This window comes from Mesitornis unicolor, unplaced genomic scaffold (genome assembly GCF_000695765.1).
Source record: "Mesitornis unicolor isolate BGI_N332 unplaced genomic scaffold, ASM69576v1 scaffold6249, whole genome shotgun sequence".
Taxonomy (NCBI): domain Eukaryota; kingdom Metazoa; phylum Chordata; class Aves; order Mesitornithiformes; family Mesitornithidae; genus Mesitornis; species Mesitornis unicolor.
Window position 1 is genome coordinate 14500 of NW_010205137.1, and position 20434 is coordinate 34933.

General features: G+C 37.9%; 1 protein-coding gene across 1 annotated transcript in view; it reads left to right on the forward strand.

Annotated features, from left to right (window-relative positions):
* SMS (spermine synthase) overlaps positions 1–19628 on the forward strand; it is a 32442-nt gene extending 12814 nt beyond the window's left edge. The window contains exons 4-10 of the mRNA XM_010191274.1: positions 1355–1530; positions 3285–3439; positions 4366–4455; positions 5502–5616; positions 6167–6246; positions 16063–16178; positions 19054–19628. Of these exons, the coding sequence (XP_010189576.1) occupies positions 1355–1530; positions 3285–3439; positions 4366–4455; positions 5502–5616; positions 6167–6246; positions 16063–16178; positions 19054–19096 (775 nt within the window). The 3' untranslated portion in view covers positions 19097–19628. The remainder of the gene's footprint in view (positions 1–1354; positions 1531–3284; positions 3440–4365; positions 4456–5501; positions 5617–6166; positions 6247–16062; positions 16179–19053) is intronic.
* Positions 19629–20434: the final 806 nt, after the last annotated feature.

Consider the following 20434-nt stretch of genomic DNA (forward strand, 5'->3'; position numbering starts at 1 on the left):
TGGGAAAACAGCTAAGCAGTTCTATAGGAGAAAGTAATCTGAAGGCCATACAAGACCACAAGTAAAGCAGTAATGATTTGAAAAGTGATGTTATACCTTGAATATTATTTTTTGTGTTTAACAGTTGTATGTAAAACACAGAAAGGTAGTTATCTTGATTTACTTTATCCCGGTAAGGCCTCACCTGGCGCACAGTGTGCAAATGCAGGTAATCTTGTGTACCTGTATACGGGGGAGAAGCTCTCTCTTTGAGGGTATTTTAATACTGAAATATGAAATACTAAATACTGAAATACTTATCACGGACTCTTCAACTTTTTTTTTTTTGGTAATAAAACTTGCTTTGTATGCTTGTGGTGTTAGCTGGAAAAGTTGTTCCTGCCGTTTTGTTGTCCTGAGGCAGTATATAGATGCTCTTGCTCTCATCGTCTGCTGCCATCTTGCGGCTCACTGAGGGTAGAAAGTATTTCTGAAATTAATCTGCTTCATGACCTTCCACAGCACCGAGGTCAGACTGACAGGCCTGTAGTTCCCCTCCGTCCCTTCTTGTAAATGATGCCGCATTTGCCAACCTGCAGTCAAGTGGAACGTCTCCAGGAACTGTGTGCCTGGACATTTTGCTTAAAATTGAATGCTATCGTTTTGATCATTCGCTGCTATTTCAAATATAGTTTGATTTTACAGGTGAAATACCAAGTTGAACCATGATACTTCTATATGAAATTTAAAGAAACCCAACCAACCGACAAAACCAAAGCCTCTCTGCAGATGCTTGAACCACTTTTAAAAAGTAATGCAAACTGTCAGCTGATATCACGGATTGTACTTATATGCTGCAGGGTGACCTGACTCAATTTGAAACTATAATAGTTCACTTTTTGAGTATATATATTTAAAATGGTTCTTAGTACAACTTTCGAAAGGTGGGATCCACTGATCTCAAAGAAATGGCATTTTCAGCTGAGCTGAAGGTTGGGAGAAGTTTTGTCGTGGTTTTTTTGTCTGCATTCTGCTTTTGTATTGTATCCATTTCTAGTCATGAGCTGACTTTCCTGCAGGGGCTCATATGTTAAGTAAATCCCCTCTCAGGTCAGAGATAGATTCTCACATACATTGTTGAATTTGTACATAATGAAGAACCATTTCTATTTCATCCACGCCTTAGCAAGTTATGTATATTTAACATATGGCTTATAAGTTTCGTAAATCTGTTGAGGGCTAAATCTTGCAAGTTTTCTGAGATCCCTATTGTAAATAGTGTTTATTTACTATGGAGAATCCACAGAGTGTTTAAACAGATTTAAAAAAAATCTCAAATGTTTGTAATTATTTTTTTCTTATTATTTCTTTCTAGATTGCCAGCAATTTTGAGAGGAGGTGTCATTGATAGATACTGGCCCACAGCTGATGGGCGCCTGGTGGAGTACGACATAGATGAAGTTGTTTATGATGAAGATTCACCTTTTCAGAATATTAAAATTCTGCATTCAAAACAGTTTGGGAATATTCTTATCCTCAGTGGGGATGTTAGTAAGTATCATCTCATTTGAGGATCTTTTTGATGAAATTGTAGGAAGGGTTGTTTTCTATTTTCCTATGACATAGTTTTAATAGATTACTAAGGGTCACAGTTCTGATGCTGGAAGCTACATATATGCATGTACACATATATCTATCCCTGTATGTAAAGTACTTTAATCAAAAAGGCTGAACATCGTAAATCTAGAGTACGAAAAAAGATTTCTTCTTTTTCCAAAGTTGTGGAATGTGACACAGGAGAATAGAAGTCAGTGTTACCTGGCAGAGCTTATTCCACTCCTGTCTTTCACATGAGCTTTTACGTTTTGTTGCAAGCCCAACCTCTTGAGGGCTTCTTTTTGACAGTAAAACAAGCTGCTTTGTCAGTCTTCAAAATGTAGTGGAATTCTGAAGAAAGATGAAGTAGGAGCTGCGGGGCGTGTGTGGGGTGATTATCCTGCTGCTCGTTTCTACCTGCTTGTTGAGATAGATGACAGCTGTATCTTAAACCATTTAGCTGCTTTGTTGGTGAACGTCTTTTGACTCTGTCATCTTCAAAATGCTCACTTGAACTCTTTAAGTTAATCAGAAGAGTGACCCAACCTTTATGGGAGGGTCCTTATATGTGGTACTCTGTGCCTGCTGATCTTTGAATTTTTGAAAGTGAACCTGGGAGAAGATGGGCTGCTGTTCTTTTAAGATGGATAAAACTCCTGTTTGCTAGAAAATCCAGACATCAAGGAGTATGCTTTGTAAAATCTCTCAGTACTTATATTGAAAAGCATTGACTGAGGTAGATGAGGGATGTTGCTGTCTAGGGATAGAATACCTAATTTCAGTCTAATGGCAGAGTAATTAAGAAATTTTTGCTATAGCTTTTTGAAATCACCAGAAATACCTCTAACCATTCAGTTAGCTTTCTGCGACTGTCAGGACTTACCGTCAGCTGGCAGCTGAAAAGTGTTGTATTGAATTCATTAGCAAGGTGTTTTCTAATTCAGTTAGAATTGTATTTGAAATCAGCACATTAGGTATTCCATGCTCCTAGCCGGAAATTTTCAGCAGAGGTTTTGTTTGAACGTTGTCACAATGTGCCTCATAGAAAGGGAAGCGTGTCATTACTTATTTACCTTCAATGGGAATTTAAAATACTGCTTTGTGTCATTTGGTTATTGTGCACTTTCAAAGAAAGTGCTGCTTGCCAGACAGAATGATAGGATATGGCATGATGTGCTGCTGCACAAAGCTTTGACCTTGTAGCTCAGATCCGTTATTACATCTTAGTAGTGTTATTGCCTGCTTTGAAGCTAATGGTGAACAAGACAGCAGAAGGCACGCTTCAGGACCCTTCCACAGTTGGATGTTGACAGTCATACTGTTCCTTCTGTACGGGGATCTACTGGGGTGCAACTAGGTTGCTCTTTTTAGTTGGGGTCCACAGTATGCTTTCAAAAGTCTCCTGATTTGTCTGCAACTTTGCTCTCTGGCATGCAGTATTTCCTCATGCTGAGGTAGCTGTTGATGAGTTTGCATTGAGAACTGGAGAGATCCTGTGTGAGATTCTGAGGAGAATCTCATTAGCTTTGGTAAATCACCAGCCTCCTGTTACCTGGGCTGTCTCTGAGAACTAGGTTGTTTCTGTAGACGCTCTAGCTTTGCTCTGTGTTGTATCACCTGTGGATTAATACCAAATTAATACCAGTTAATAAGGATAATTGAAGATGTAATGTTTCTGTCCAGCTCTTTTTTTTCTTTCTTCCATTCAGATCTGGCAGAGAGTGACCTGGCATACACTCAAGCCATAATGGGCAGTGGAAAGGAAGACTACACTGGGAAAGAAGTGCTAATCCTAGGAGGTGGTGATGGAGGTATACTATATGAGATAGTCAAAATGAAGCCAAAGATGGTTACTATGGTAGAGATATCCTTTGACAAATGACTGATCATTCATTTCAACATTTTTCAGCCTGTGATTTCTACCATCAGGTTCTGTTCCGTGTGAGGAGATAGGGTCTAAAATGACATTTCCTTTTTTCAGCTTAGAGAGACCCAGTGACTGCATATTTGTGCATCATTATGGAGCACATGCTTTCAAGTTTCCAGTCCATGCCATAACTCTTGCGTAGCAATTTACAGAACAGGAAAAAAACACTCCTGTCATCAGGCTGGTATCTTTGCTGATCCCAGAAGACAAGTCTGTCAAGTCGGTGGTTTGAGCTGAGTTTTGCCTTCTCGGGTTCTTCTGTTTTTCTAAGGAAATCTATAAAAAATAATCCCTAGAAGCAAAAAAGTTTAATCAAGTGGAATGTCAGGACTTGGTAAATTGCGTTGGTGGCAGAATGACCAACTCTTTCCTTGTCTTAAAAATACTAATACAAATCAAGCTTTCAACATTCAGTAGTTCAACTGGTTGGTAATGTAAACCACTGTTAGCCATGTGAAATACTGGTCATCCTAGGTTTTGGGATCTCCTTGCTAGGAACTAAAAATAATTATTTTTAATATGTTAAATGTTAATGTTAAATGTTAAAAATGTTAAAGTCTTAGCCTAGTTTAGCTTCCTGAGGTTTTTAAATGCACCATCCTTTGTTCACATTTCAGGCTTTCATAGTAATGGTAACCTAAGGTACCGGAAACACCGTTTTAAAAAAAAAAGAATGAACTTCCTAGACCTCTAACTGAATCTGGAGGTTAATGTGTAAGGTTGGCTATTGCAATGTATATACTAAGATACACATCTCACTATTCCTTTGCAAATGTCACCTTTTTGAGAATTTCTTTCTGAAGAAACAGAAACTGTTGGCTGTATTATTTCTGGAATGTAGAATGCCTTAACCAGCTCCAAACATTGACCAAATGGTGATCGACGGGTGTAAAAAATACATGCGTAAAACATGCGGAGATGTCTTAGACAATCTGAAAGGAGAGTGCTATCAGGTAATTTTTTGTTTTTCTTTCAGTAGAAGTAATATTTCAGAAAAGAATTAAGTCTGCAAGACTGCTGTGTCAAAGTTTTGGGGGAAAATCTTCTGATTTTTCTTAATTTTGGGAAGGATTTTTCCTTTTTTATGACACTTTTAAATTTTAATAGCTGGCAGTGGGATTTGTGTTGGAAGTATACATTAGTGTCAAAGTATTTTAACTCTCCATCTTCAAACTCTTTAAAAAATAACTACATATAGCTTTTAAGTAATGTGAAATAGGAGAATATTTATTGCCATAGCTTAAAAATGAAGAGGAAATAGCAGTAAGGATGCAGTGTTAAACATAATTATTTAAATTGATGAAAAGATAGAAGAAAGGTGTGTTGAAGTTAGTTGTCTTGTACTGTTGAGAATACTTGATTTTGTAATGCACATTTTAAAGTAACTTTTAATTTGCAGCCAAAATCTCACCATTACACTGCTAGTATATTATTTTAAAAAAACAAAACCCAAAACATAAAAATTTCATGCATCTCTGCAGTTAAGGGCTTTGTGCTGTACCTGACAGAGCTTATAAACTAGTCCAGGTATAATCTGACATCTTCGCTGGAAATCTTTTCTTTCTGTGTTCATTACTCCTCCTTAAGGCTCTCACAGGTACTAGTTTACATGTGTGAGATAAAAAAGATGTAAAAAATTAGCAGAGAAATCACATGCTACTTTGTATGAGTTGGTGGCCTTTCACAGAAGTACCTTATTTTGCTTGTATGTTCAGGGGGAACCGCTAAGGGTTGACATCATTTGGTAGGTAGAACAGTGGTTACCCAGCAATCAGAGACAGAGCTAGGAAATTCAGTCTTGTAGTGCCTACATTATCATCATCATAATTCCTACAGCTGTTCTTCCTCTTTATATGATGTAACAAGTTGAAAATGCAGCCTAAAATGAAACACATATTAAATTTTGTACTTTTCTGCTCCTCTGAATTTCTGTGAATCTGCATTTCTTCCTCTTACCTGGTCAGTTTTGAGGACTAGCTACAGTATTTCATTCTTACAGGTGCTAATTGAAGACTGTATTCCCGTGCTGAAGAGGTATGCCAAAGAAGGAAGGATGTTTGATTATGTAATTAATGATCTGACGGCTGTTCCGATCTCCACATCTCCAGAAGAAGGTTAATCTTCTAATTTATTTTCCTAAACTTCTGGGGATTTTCCACGTTTCTGCCCTTTTGCTGCATAGTAGCTGGCAGTTTGCAACAGAAATACTTTGATTCTTGCCTTCTTAAAAGCATCTCTGAGAGGCAAAAAATGATAGTAACATACCTGTTCTTTTTGAATTTTTCTTGAATGTTAAAAAAATTGGCAAGTGCCCAGGACTTTTTAAAACTGTGCTCTTACTCCAGAATAATATGAACTCGTGTAATTCTTGAGAAAGTATTTAGAGAGTTCACACTCCAGTAAAGTTTTCCCCACTCTATAATTACTTGGAAACATCTGGAAAATTACTGTGAAGAAAAACAGAGATACTTCCACTGTCATTGCCATCGTGTATTGATCGTGTGGGGGTTTTTTCCTTTTTTTTTCCCTCATTTGTTTTTTGTTGGGTTTTAAAGGTATAGGATAGCTACTTTTTAAGCAGTAAATACGTGCAAGTCTTGAATATGTAATAGGGAGCAAGCTGGTAATGTGCTGTTCTGTTTTTAAATCGTTCTCTATATGCAGATTCCACATGGGAATTTCTGCGGTTGATTCTTGACCTCTCAATGAAAGTCCTGAAGCAAGATGGAAAATACTTCACGCAAGTATGATATCTGGATGTAAAAAAAGTATTGCTGTATATGTATTGCAATCTGTGTTTTTCAGTTAAAAAAAGAGGAAGGGGACAAAACCAGACTAACTAAAACTCTTCTTGCAAGCTGTTTTTCTCCTTTTATTGACTCCTTAGGGATTTTTGCATGAAATTTGGGCTTTGCTAACTGACTTGTCTTTGTCATTAATTCAGCTGAATTTGTAGTGCTTGTGTCTTTGAATTTAAAAGCATAATTTCAAGAATCAGTTAGGCATACTACAGAATATTTTAGCTGTAAGCAATTCTTGGAAAAGCAGAACAGATGTACTTTATAAACAGATACATGGTTTTTAAGCTAATGTCTCCATTTCTAGAGTGTAAGACATGAAAATTTGTCATCCATAAATGCGTAAGAATTTGACATGGGTGCAGTGGGATGAGAAATTTGGATATTTGGGAGTAAATACTCTCCTTTGCTTGCTGTCCACTCCTAATGTAAGTCACTAGTTTGACTTCTGCAAAGTGGATTTTGAACATTTGAATGTGTTTGTTACAGTGCTTGACATTTTGTCAAGTGTTTTATGTAGTCATAAATAAGATTTTGTCCTTGTAGGTGAAGTTTTTAATGCAAATCTATTTAAAAAGAAATAATTTCAGACTTGTATACTTGCTATAGTATGGCCACCTCATGATGGTATACCTTTCATCTGAAGATACTTTCTGTATGTAATCCTGAATTCGGAATGCCACAAAGCTGCGTGCAATCATACAAAAATGTGACAAGACCCAGCGGGTGGCTGAATAAAGTATAAGTCTCTGAAGTTCTATTTCTTTTGTCATGCCCTTACCTTAACTAGTCTCTGATGTGTGGAGCATCTAAGTACAGCAGTTTGAAATAATCTAGTTAGGCTCTAAAATAACCTAGCTAAAATTATGCGTTTGATCTCTCTTCCTATTAGCATGGAGTTTCTGAGGTTTGTAAAGGAACTGGGTTACTGTGAAGTTGGACAGGCATAAAGAAATGCAAAAACTCAAAATGAAGTTTTTGGCAACTTAAATGTGCTGCTTTATTTTAAAATGCAGTGGTTGTGTGGGTAAGATAAATTATCTTGTGGCTGAAATGTAAGATATGACCAATATGGTTGTATCACACTGTGAATCTTAATGGCTTTTCTATTCTATTAATAGTGGAAATATTTATGACAGACTTTGATACTGAAAGAACAAAACATCTTTTGGACAGAGCAAGCATTTGTGTTGCATTTGTCATACTTGTAACATGCACAGTGACACTAGCTGACTTGATCAGAGTGTATATAGCTGACTTTATTAGAATGTATGTCTGTGGACAGGTATCTGTCAGACTTTGCAGAAGGACTCTGGGAAGAAGCTTGTGCTGAAAGCTGGAGTGATGGCTGTGCTGCAGTCAGGGTACAGGAAGGTTGTTTTGTGGCACGTGAAACCAGTAGAGGTTGAGACTGATGCAGCCCTGCTGCCTGTCCTGGCCTGATAGGAGGAGTGAACTCATCTCTCCAGCATTTCTGCTTGCACAGGAAGGAAGGACAGCAGTGTTGAACCAGCCCTGGCAGGTTTAAGCCGTTGTGAAACTGCAGTATCAGTTTCACAGTCCCAAAACAGCAACGGCAGGATGGGAAAGCAACAATATTAAAATGGAATTTGGACTTCTGGCTAACTGGTAGCCAGTGAAAGAGCTGGAGTATAAAAGCAGCGTACTCTGGCAACTTAGTCTTACTGAGGATACTGAAAAAAAGGAAAATTAATACTGGGGCAGAAAACTATCAGAGTTTTTGGTACATCTGCTGATATGCTACCCAGCCCATTTGATGGTCCTCTTAGCTTCTTCCCAGTTGGCCCTGATTGAAAAACAAAACCAGAAAAAACGTCAGAGAACTCAATATTCTGATCATAGGAAGAACAGACTTATAGGGGTGCTTTAACTAATAATAGCTGTCTATAACTGTCTTTAAATTAGGTTTTGAATTAAACTAATTGAAGGTGGATATCCAAAGGATTGGGTTACACTATGGAGAGAAGTTCACACATAACCACTACCAACTTAGGTAGCTGAGCTTAGTCACTGGGAACTCGGAAATGGTTGTGAATGCTCTCGTATGTTGGCTGTTAAATGCCAAGGGGTTTTAGCTCTGTGTATTAACATTGGTAATTTAAGTTACTTTTGTTCTAGCTGTCTGCTTTCAGGATGCTTATCTTAGGTAGCAGGCTGTACTTTACTTGCTGAAGGAATCACATGCCTTTTAATGCAGTTGTGATATTAAAATCCAGGACTTTGTGTGCTCCCCCTGCCCCCGGCTTTCTCGAAGTGCATTCTGGTTCTCTAAAACATAAAATATGTTAAATATGAAGAAAAGCAACTGAGGGAATGGCCACTTACTTGTTAGAGCCTGACCTTTGCTATGATGAGGAAATGTCTTATAGGAAAGGTGCTGCAAAAGGGTCACTGTCCTGCTGGCTACTGGCCAGCAGCTGCAGTAGCTGCTACTGCTTTGGCGTTATGTTGTATTAACATTCAAAACTTCTGTCCTCTGTAGTTTGTAGCTTGTCCTCTGATAGTTCTGCTTGCAGGAGTTGCCTTGTGCGTCTTGTTGGAATGTCATTTATTTCAGTGCTCCAGAAATGCTTTATCCAAAAGTGGAATTCTGTTCACAGAATGCCAGCCTTTCACATATTGTATTGCTGCCTGCCTTTAAGTGCCACTGCTGGGAAAAATTAATGGAAATGCTCATCACTTCTTCATTGAGCTCTGCACAAGTTTTGGAAAATGTTCTCTTCAGCACATGAATTGTCAGCAGGCAGGGTCTAGAGCTGTCTAACTCTAGATAGATATAACTTATCTGAGATTATAAAAAGAATTATTTTTTTGGCATGCTACTCCAACACGTGTGGTTGTTACTTCTGCATGCTTGATCCTCAAGCAGTCTGGAAATGCTAATGCAGAGTATTCTTTCACCACTAGATGGAGACTGATAACTAATATTGCCTGGCAGTTCATAAACATTTATAGAGACATTCTGCTTGTGAAAGGTTTTTCAGGCTATTTATTTGTATTCCTAGGGGATGCAAGAACATACGTGGCACATTTTAGGATGGAGGAGGGACTTTTTGCTTGTTTCAGCTCTGGAAAGATAGAAAGGGCAGTTTATGGTTCTTATACTCTGTTGTAAGCCTGTGCTTATCAGGGGGCAGGGTAGGGGGAATGCCTTCATAGTTGCTCTGTGCCTCCACAGATAGTAAGTGCAACAAGAACAAAAACTTACTTGTACAAGCAGCAGCCTTGCTTTTCATGTCCTTGCATTTTTATCTGCATCATCAGTACTGAGAGTCTTGCAGCTCTCATAAGACCTGGACAGAGAGAAGTGAGCTTTAGGGCCCTTAGACTGCAGAACTTGCAGCTGTGTCTGTTCAGCCCTTAAGTCTGTTTAAGACGTGAGGCTTGTTTACAAAAAAATATTGAACATAATCTCACTACTCTGATACTTAAAAGTAATTTGGCTTGCTATATTTCTGTTTTTCCTACTCCTTCTGAAGCTGGTGCTTTGAAGTGTTTAGAGATGCAGTATGTGTCTGGGTCTGTGCTTGGTGTTGCCTTCTCCAAGGGGAGCCAGTTACAGGTGCAGGTTCCTGACCACCACAGGGGAAAGAAGTGAGAGTCAGTAAGGATGTGAGAGCTTGGCGTATCTTGAGGTCCGGTTCCATATCTAATGGACTTTCCCAATGACTTGTTTCTGAACACATTCTGTTTTTATGCTATTGGACCTTCTAAATACCAGTATGATTTTTAGATTGTCCAAGTGATTTTTTTCAACTTCAGTGGAGCATGTGTACTCCTAGATACTAGTGTGATATGTTTGTGGGTCTTCTTCTGAACCATCACCATCCTGTGCCTTCCAAGTAGCACATGAGGAGTGTCCCAGCAGCTGTGAAACTGCTCTGTAAGATGCAGAGACTACAAGGCTGTCTCTGTGTGTCAGTGTAATATGTGTAGCTAGGAAAATGCATTTTTCTGTGCTAAGGTTTTTGAACAGGCTATCATTTTCAGTCTGTTTATGAAGTGAAACCTTTAAAAATACCTCTGAACAGGAATTTGTTCCTTCCTAGTCTGGGTCATCCAACCCAGGCAGGATAGAAACAGTCTCGGACCACTCACAGGTTTGGGTTCCAGTAAACAGCGCTAACCACTGGTGCAAGGGATCAGATGTCTCCCACACACACATGCGGCCCTTCACCAAGCTGTCACTTCCTGGCCACTCTCTAATACAGCGTGGCCCTGCCCTCTAAATGTCCAGACCGCTGTGATTTTGCTCCGTAGTTACACTCCTTTTTTTGGCTGCTGTGTGGGTTTTCTAATTAGCACTTCTAAAGAAAGAGCAGGCTGCTCCTTGACTGCAACGTGAAAGGAGGCTAGAAGAACAGATTCATGTCCCTGTGTGAGCCTGTGTGATTTCTTGGCAGTTTGGGAGTCTTTAAGGGACAGACATTTCATTTCCTTTTATTACTGAGAGTTCAATTTTTAAATTAATTGATTATTTGGCCAGTGGAAATAACCTTCAGTCATGTTTGCCTCCATTAACTCCTTAAAAGTCATTCCCGTCACCCAAAACTCAAACCTAGCTTTGATGCTAGGTGTTTCGTGCTCCTCATTGCTTCTTAGTCACTGTGAAGCAAGGAAGGAAAAACTTAACCTTGGCCGTGTTCAACTCCAGCACTTGTCATTCCAAAACAAAAATAGAAAACCATTAAAATTAAAAATTAAACTTCTTCAGTATACTGTCACAGACAAGGTTGTCCAATAGCAATGACATGTAGGGTAAGACATATAAGAATTATATATAAGAAATGGGCAAGTATGGAAAGGGGCCCTTCCCTCTTCTTTCAAGTCACTAGTTTACTTTCTAAGGTTGGAGGAAGTTTAGTGGCCTAAATTCAGCCTGTAACCAGTTGATGGACACATCCCCTTGATATATAGTTGGGTGAAGTTAACTGGAACTTATAGGGTTAATTTAAACAAATTCTTTTTTTTACTACTTACTTTAAGGAATTTTTTTACTGTCTGCCCAGAACTGTATTTCTTATTTAAATTTGTTGTGCCTTGTGAAAACCTTGAAAACTAAACCTATGACACTGCAGAATATGTGGCTTATGAAAGCCCAGAAGAATTGGTGTTGGGAGAAAGGCATGAGCTGTTGAAGCGTGTGCAATCACTGAGCAGACTCCAAATGCAGAGTCTGTGAAACAGTTCAGGAAGTGTCAGTCTTAAATGAGAACTTACAAATGGTTAATCCCAAAGTTTAAAACTACCTCAAATACTTTTGTGTCAGAGAGATGTGGAGAAGTTAAGGAGAAAAAAAATAATTCAGCTTTCCCCTATTTCTTATCTGTCAATTTGTTGACATAGAACAAAGATTAAGGTGGAGGCAGAGGAGTTTCTGGGGTTTTAGTGTATATTGAAAACTGACTGAACAGTGTGGGTGGAAAAAGAAAGTCTGATTTTGTTTATTTCCCTTTGAAAAAGTATAATTGGCGAGTCATCAGCTTTAATATTAGTTATTGTTCAGTATTAGCTATTTAGTATGTGGTAGCTGTTCAGAATAAAAAATGTATTGCTCTACCACACAAGTATTTTCATTAGATGTGGGGAGTTAAAATGAACACAGTTTATTAGACTGATCTGTATTGCATTTTGGACTTGGTTCCCTGTGTCATATTTTATCAGTACAAGAACATCTAAATGTGATTGACATCTTTATCAACACTGTACTCTTAGTTGATAAAGCTGGTCACTTCTTACAGAAAGATGTTAATAATAGTCATTTTTCAATAACATTTTATTGAAATAAGTTCTAAGTTTTATAGACTTGATTTTTGAAGTACTTAGCTTTTTGTCGAGTAAACCCAAATAATTTTTAAAAAATTGTAACTGTGCAGACTATAAAATCCTGTGGCGTGTGTCCAGAAGGAGAGGTTAATACAGCAGCCAGGTAAGGATGTGTGAACCCTTAGATAAGATCTTGATTTGGAAACTGGGGAGTTGTGGGTTTGAAAAATAAAAATTGCTTATTGGCATGTTTCATTGTTGCTGTAATTTGTTTTCCACACTGTCTTCAGTGATTTGTCTGTTGCTGGAGAAGGGAGAAGGGATGAAACACTGAAGCAACAGGCTGGGAAACAGTGGATACTTTTATCTCATTGTGTATCCTATTAAACTTCGTCAGTAATAGTGGTGTGCTCCATAAATTACCTAGCAGTATTTTCTATTTATGACTAATTACACACACAGGTTGTTTTTTAGTTTTCTTTTGCATTCAGTCTGGTGTTGAAACAAAATTATATGTTTGGTAAAGGGCGGATAAACCAAATAACTGCTACAGTCCCCTGGATAATAACAGGTTACTAAACAAGTACTACCGTAGTCTGTTCATTGTGGTGCTTTGTGCAGTTGTGCTCAGTGTTCATCTCTTACCTTGTTACAAACCTCAGCTGTTTTCTGATACCCAAAACCAAATATGATATATTCAGTATAAAGTATACCTACTACACCTAAAGTAGGGAGGGGGCATCCACAACTTCCCTGGGCAACCTGTGCCAGCGCCCCACCACACTCATAGTGAGGAATTTCCTCCTTATATCTAATCTCAAACTACTCTATGTTCATGGCATATGATCAAAATTATAATAAAACACATGTTTTACGCAAGTTCTTTTGAAAGAGAGCTTTCAAGAATAATAGTTTTTTAAAAGTTGCTGTGTGTAGGATCTTTTAAGTTGAAGTTTTGTTTTCCACTTGTGAAAACTTGAGCACAATGCAAAAAATTTATTGAGCATGATGCAAAAAGTTCAGAGGAAGAACAATAGGATGAAGTCTCTTTTCACTTCCCCTGGAAATAGAAGTTTTAAAAACATTGTGAAAAAACTCCAACAATAAAAAGTAGTAGAAAAAGTTCAAATCCCAGAGTCAGAATATGCAGTTTACACTTTGTTTCTAGTTATCATCTAGTGTTGTTACATGGAAAAAGCAATGTAGATGGAGCCGTTTAGACGTACTGATTTCAAATAAGATCTCTGCCTGTTTTAGCCTCTGCCCATTGTACACTTTTTGTAAGAGCACAGGTAGAATTTGTTGGTCAAACTCATCTTAGTTCTTCGCTTTGTAAAAATTAACTTTCATTTGTGTCTGTGTGCACTTAATTATTTAAAGGCCATTTTAAAAATTCGAGAGCACTGAGTAGTGTAAACTTTCTTAAAGTGGCATTCTTAAAGACTGTTCTTTTGGAGTTAAAAGCTTCACAATGTGTTAGCAGAGCAGTGGCACACATGTGAAGCATAGGTAGTGCTGACATTTTGGACATGTTGAATAAGTCCTTTGTTCCTGAGGTCCTGTAGAACTTGACCTTCAAGTTAGAGGTCTTAAAATATTGAATAAGCTGTGACTGTAAAAGAGTTATAGTTTTTAATTAGATCTGGCTCTTTTTTCTTATTTGAACCATCTGTATTCTTTCACCGTCAGATGTGAGTTATACACATTATCTAAGGATAGGGACAAGATATCTCATTCAGTAATTGAAGAAAACGCACCCAAAACAACAACTAAAAAACCCACAAAACACCAACCAGAATTTGGGGGGGGGGGGGTGCGCGTGTGTGTGTGCGCGTGCGCGCAAACATTTCCAGAAGTCATTCAGAGCAGAGGGAAGGCGCTGCCCTTCCACAGGTGGAGTCTGTTGCTTTGGGCTTTCTTGCTCTTGTCTCTCTTGCAAAGTTCAGGGCTTTTAAAGATGAAAAGCAGTCTCTCTGCTTGGAAGTGCTTATGCTGGGAGGCTTTCGGCCTAGCCAGTCATGAACAGAAAGAGTCATTTAGAAACCAAGAAGCTGGTTGTATTAGTGAATGAATGTTCCTGTTTTGTTTTTTTTTTTAATTTAACTAGACCTTTTTTTTTCCTAATGCATATCCTTGTATCATCGAGACTAATGTTCTTGTGATCTGAGATAAATAGCAAACTCTTGTGCCTTGGGGCTCTTGCAATCATTTTGTGGGACTTTGGCTCATATGCTAGGTTACTAGGAACTGTGTGCTCATTAATGTGAAAGTTCCCTTTTTTGTTGTCCTTTTTGTCTTCTGTAGTAAACTTTGTTCGTTATTCCTCCACTAGAAGTGGTAAAATGTGTGGGAAGGCTGAGGATTTTTGTGTTGAAAGTAACTGGAGAAATGCTAGTTAATGCTTGTTTTTCTTCTTATTAGAAATTGGAAAAAGAGTGTAGGCTTTGTGCTAGGTCAAGGGAAAAGCATTTATACTGTGAGCTAGTTAACCCAACCATTAGGGAAGGGTGGGGTCACACAGTCTCAGAAGATGTCTCATCCTGTCCCACATATGACCAGTTGTGCTCATGCTGTGTGGTCAGGGTAGATTCATAGTCATTGTATAACTTGCTGTTCGTGTGTAGTGTGCAGTGTGGTTGGGTGTCACATTTAGGACCACTAAATGTATGTTCATGTTTTGTGGATCTTTATTCAGCATCTTGTACCTGGAAAACAAAAGCTGAGTAATCTGTAGAGCACACAGTGGTGACTGTATTCAACTTCACTCCATTTTAAGTGAGTGTCCAAATGACTTGCATGTGCCACACTCTTCTTAAGGTCATTGTATTTAAGGTTGTAAAGTATCAGCTAGTCTAGTTGGTTATGTAGGCAAGAAAGGCAATAAACTTGACAAGAAGGTTTTTTTTAATTAAACTTACACAGCTGACTTCTATTGCTTTGGGTAGTCTGTGTTCAGTCTGGTGTTGGGTGGGCTCACTGTTACTGCTAAATCTTCAAACCCATTGTGGATATGGATAATCACTTTTCTGATTAGAGCTTTCTCTATATGGGCATCCCAGGTGTATGCTGCAGTAATTTCGGCTTGTTAATACCTAGCTTTGGACAAGGTTGTGCTTGTAATTAGGAGGTGGTAGGGGTTTTTGGATTTGTTTTTTGTTTTATTTATTTATTTATTACTTACCATTTGTAGTCCTCGAAATCTGTTTGTATTCCAAGAAAATTTGTTTGTCTGGGAAGAAATGCTTTGAATTCACTGTGTCTGCTATTTCATAGTTGCACTGTTAGAGAAAAACCATCTAAGCACTGATTTTTATTTTGTTCAGAAAAGGTTATTACTAATATTCTTAGATAATGCACGCTTCCAAAACAAAAGTATCATAGGAATAATTTTCTTTACAGAAGCATAATGCACAGAAACTCAAGACAGCGTAACCTGTAGCCACAGAACTTCTGTAAAATCTGATTCATTTTGTCATACTGCTCTGTGGAAGAATCTGTTCAAAATCAGTATGTTATGGGATTTTTTTATAGTGCATTTTAACATAGTAAGATGTAGGCAATTTTAAATAACTGAGAAAATCTGGATGTTGTAATACAGTTTACTGATATATTTAAGCAATCATAAAGAAAATGGTCATTGAGTAGATGTTATAGGTAAACAACACATGGTGGTCTGTTTTAACTTGAAGCCCTAATGTAATGGTTGCTTTTGCTAATGCAGAGATAGATAATCCCTCTGTACTTACCCTTTCTTGAAAAGATGCAAATTGGTGTTTGCTGTAGGCAGAATGAAGACAAGCTGTTCAGTATTTGCCTTGCAAATATTAAATATTAAGAACAACGTGTATCTGGTTGTGAAGTATGTGGGATAATTTTATGTTACTGCATTAATGTAAAAATGTATATATCTGTCTGCAATTTCGCTTATTTGTTTGATTGTAACTGGGACTTTTGTTTTTGTCTGTCTTTCTTCAGGGAAACTGTATCAATCTGACGGATGCCTTGACTCTGTATGAAGAACAGCTTAGCAGGCTTTACTGTCCTGTGGAGTTTTCAAAAGAAACTGTGTGTGTTCCCTCCTACATGGAATTGTATCCTTACAGACTGGAAAAGAGTGGAGGGTGTATGTTAATAAATCAAGCAAGTCTAGATTGCTTGGACGTAATGAACTCGAGTGCAGGAAGGCAGTTCTAATTTAAGCGCTATTCATGTTTTTTTCATAGTAAATGAACTACTGCAGTTTTATTTTGAGAATAATTGCAGGAATTATTTCTTAAAGGTGCCATAAATTCACAGCTGGTGAAACGATCAGCACCTTTCAAGATCAGGCTATGTTTTTATTAATGTTTTTGAGTGTTTCCAAGTCTATTGTTTATGTGATGTAGGATAAACTGTATGATGAGGGTAATGCTGCCTGGGAGTTCTGGCAAGGCTGTATCTATCTCTTTTTTTCTTTCCCCCAAAAAACCGCAAACTAACTTCATACAGATTAGCATGATCCAGATCTTTAGATATTCTCCGATAGATCTATTCTTGAACATACAGCCCAAACTGGATTTTTAATGGGAAAAAAGAGTGGTTCCTAACCATCATCACTAATAAGCGTTACTGAAAAAAAATATTCCAAGTGCAGGGGTGTACACATTTTTTGGCAACATCCCATTCCTTAAAATAATCCTTCAGAATTTTAAAATGTTGTGAGTGGCAGGAAAGTTACACAAGGAGCTGGACGTTTCGGCTTCAAGTCGTTAGCTCTAGAGGGGCTTTTTGCTCTGCTGCAGGGTAGTTCCGCTGACTTCATTCGCCTTGGGTGTTTACCACTTTTGTGTGATCACCCCGGAAATGTTTCTGCAGGGTAATGCCTGCTGTGGCTGTCCCTCTCTCGACAGGAGAGATCTTTCCAGGATCTGCTTATTCATAATATGTTAAATATGTGAAATTCTGCCACAGCCTTTCTTCTGTTCTATGTGTTTATTTTACCTCCTTTCTCTGTCTCTAATCTCGATACTGTTTAATGCTGGAGCCTGCTCTTCTGGACTCCGTACTGGCTGTAACAGGCTCCTCCTGTTTCTCATTTCTGTCAGCTCTCTGGTGGAACTCAAATTTGATCTTAATGTTTTCAAGACAAAAAAAGAAAGGGTGAAAGAGGATATGAAGATACTTGCCCTTGTAACTTAAAATTTTAGAGAAACTGGTGAAGTTATTTTTGCCTCTACATCTGTCAGGCCTTAGTACAACATGTCTGTGATTTGAAGTATGCATCTTCAGAAAGTCTTCTACTTATTGCATTGTTTATTTGAAAGTATGCAAAATCTTCTAAATGAATTGAGTAGGAAATGCCACTTCATTCTTTTGAAAAATACCTTTAAATGTTTCTAGTAAGCTAACATATATGAATTATTTTTAGCAATAAATTTATTAAAACTAGCCATTAAATAGGTATAACGGAGATTAAAAGTGAAGAGTTCTTAGAGAAAAAGGGCAAGCAAAGATTTCCAAGTAGGACTATGTATCTGAATGAAAGGTTATACCTAAATGCTTTTTCATAGATGACTGAGAGATGTGATAGTTTACAGTAGAACTGTGACAGGAAATCAAAAATGAGAGTTTTATTCCTTTCTGAAGAATGTGACACGCTTACGACATTCACCCAAATGCCTGAAATCTCTTGAGGCATTGGACAAATCTTTCACTTATGCAAATGTTCATAATCTGACAAAAAGTTGCCAGTGTGAGTACCTGAATGCAGCCAAAGTGTGTAACTGTTGCTTGAAATTCTGATGTTTATCACTGTTGGTGTGGTGGTCATCTGAAATTCAAGTAGCTTTTGACATAAAAGCCAACTCTCTATTTTAAGGGAAGCATATTTGTCTCTCAGATCTCCACCAGGACCTCATGGTGAACATGGAGGCTCCCATCTGGAGAATGTGTGACCTCACTGTTTCAAGAGAAGAGCATGTATGTTTATGTGGTTTTAAGTTCCAAGTTATTTAAGTTATAAATCCCAGAGTTTTGTGTCTTACTCTGCAGCTGCTGTTGTAGTTCTAAAAAAGGTGATGTTCGTGTCTCATCCCCTCCTCTCTCCTTCTCCGTAAGCAGGTAAAATGGTGTTGGTCTGACCTCTCTCATGAGCCCAGCATGGCAAGAGGATCAGTTTTCTGTCCTGCTAGGAGTACCTCAGAGAACTGTGCTTTGAGTGTAGCTTCTGTATGGACCTGGGTCCATCTACCCCCAGCGGAACAGCAAGAAGAGCACTGGTACAGCTGCCAGTCGCTCTGCATTTGCTTCTTGTCAGGGTGACGTAAAGGTCTGCTTTCTTTAAAGTTTTAGGTACCTAAGGCAAACACCACAGAAGCTTTTAGAGAAAAGTCTAGGTAAAATTTAGATGCATCTGTTAAGTGAGCATTCAACAGGACCCCTGTTGAGGCAGTTGAGAGGCAGTAGACATTTAAATCTTTCCCCAGTAAGATACCTGAACACCTAGTGTTCAGCTGCTGAACATCTCAGTATTAATTTTGTGTCTGGCTGTGTCCATAGTAGGAAATCACAAATTAGGTAGCTTTTTCCTATTCAAGCTTTGCTACTTTACACTTGAGAAGATCAGCAAGAGGGATCCCAACTTGGTGAACTACTGATCGTAGCTTTGATTACTCTTCCCTAAGTACTTCTGTACTTTGTTCAGTGGCTGCAATGTGAAAAAAGGCACCATCTGAAAGTCTGCAACAGAAATTAGAAAACGTGGCTTTGCAAAGGGTTTCAGTTTCGGTAGAAATTGGATGCTCTTTTGAGCTGCTGAGCCAGAAAGGGGATCCAAGGAGATCTCACTTTCTACCTACCGCATCTTGATGAGCTACCATAATTTTTCAGAACTGAAATATAAGTGAAAAGAACTGCTTCCATTTTAACTATGTACTACAAACCTTGTTTGTTTTTTTTTCTTTTTCCTTAACTGCTTATTTTCTCCAGATGGGTATTCTACACTATTTGGAAGAAGCAAACCAACATCTGAACATCAAGATTATTTGAGATTATCCTAAGCGTACATGCTGCATGGAGCATATAGGCCTGCCACGTGCTGCATATTGGCATCTTGAACCTTTAAATTATATGCTGTAGATGATCCTGAAACTTAGTCATGCTATTGATTGTGAATTCTTTAAATGTTTTTTTATTATTATTTTAATTTAAAAACAAATGGAAAATGTATATTTTGATGAGCTAGGGTGTTATTTTTGAAAGTCAACTTAAGATGAATAAGCAGCATAACTATATAGCTGCTGAATGCACTGAACCTTTAAAATGTGATCCTTTTTATTTTTTGTAGATCTTCACAAACTGATTGATTAAAAAAGACATCTTTAGCATTTCATCCCTGAAGGGTGGTCCATTGAGTTTGTTTTGGTTTTGGGTTGAGTTTTTTCCACCAGATTTTTTTATCTATGATGCTTTTTAAGGATGGATGGCTTTTTGTTTTTTTTTTTTTTAAATCAAATGAACACCACAGTGCTTCCGTATAGAGAAGGGCATAACTAAAAGAAAAAAAGGAAAAAATCTTCTAAAATGTTACACCAAGTCTTTCATTACAAAGGGAAGAAAGCTAGTCTTAAATTTTGTTTATTTACTGTAGTTTCATTAATCATAGCTGTAATCTCTTCTGCAGGAGACTCTTTTGAACTTTCACCTCATGGAATTTTTTAGCTGCTGCCGTATTGGTTATTTGGATTTTGATGTGGATTTACCAGTAGATTATAGAGGCACTTTGAACTCTCTCAGCATGAAAATTAAAGCAGGTTTTCCCTCCCACCGCAGTGCAAGAAATTGAGTGTAATCAGGTTCTTGTGGGCATATGCTCCTCAGCCTTATGGGAAGCACTAGGTTTTTGAAAAAGGAAAGGTCCCTTTAGAGGGCAGAGAAACGTGGGTGTGATCTAGGTTTTTGTGCACCAGTATTGAATGTTTTGAGGCAAGTATGTATACTTCAGTAGGGTAAGTCCTGGTCATGTTGCCACTGATTGACCTTCTTGTGTGGGGCTTTTGCTGAATTAGATTCACTTGCAGTGTAAAAATCAGTGGAAGTTAGGTTGCGTTGTAGTTTGCTCTGAAAGATAAAGCATTTCTGTTAACTGTTTCTCATGTTATCTGAAAAGTTCTATTTTTGTAAGAATGTGCTATGTACTGACTAAAACTTTGCTTTCAGTGTTTAAAAGATCCCACTTGAAAGGAGGTAGGAAGGATATAACCATTCTGTACATTTCCAAGATAGAATAAAAAGTGCACTATTTCCCTAAACACTCTGATCCTGAACTATAATGATGTTTTTTTTCCTTCAACACCTAACATATACATTT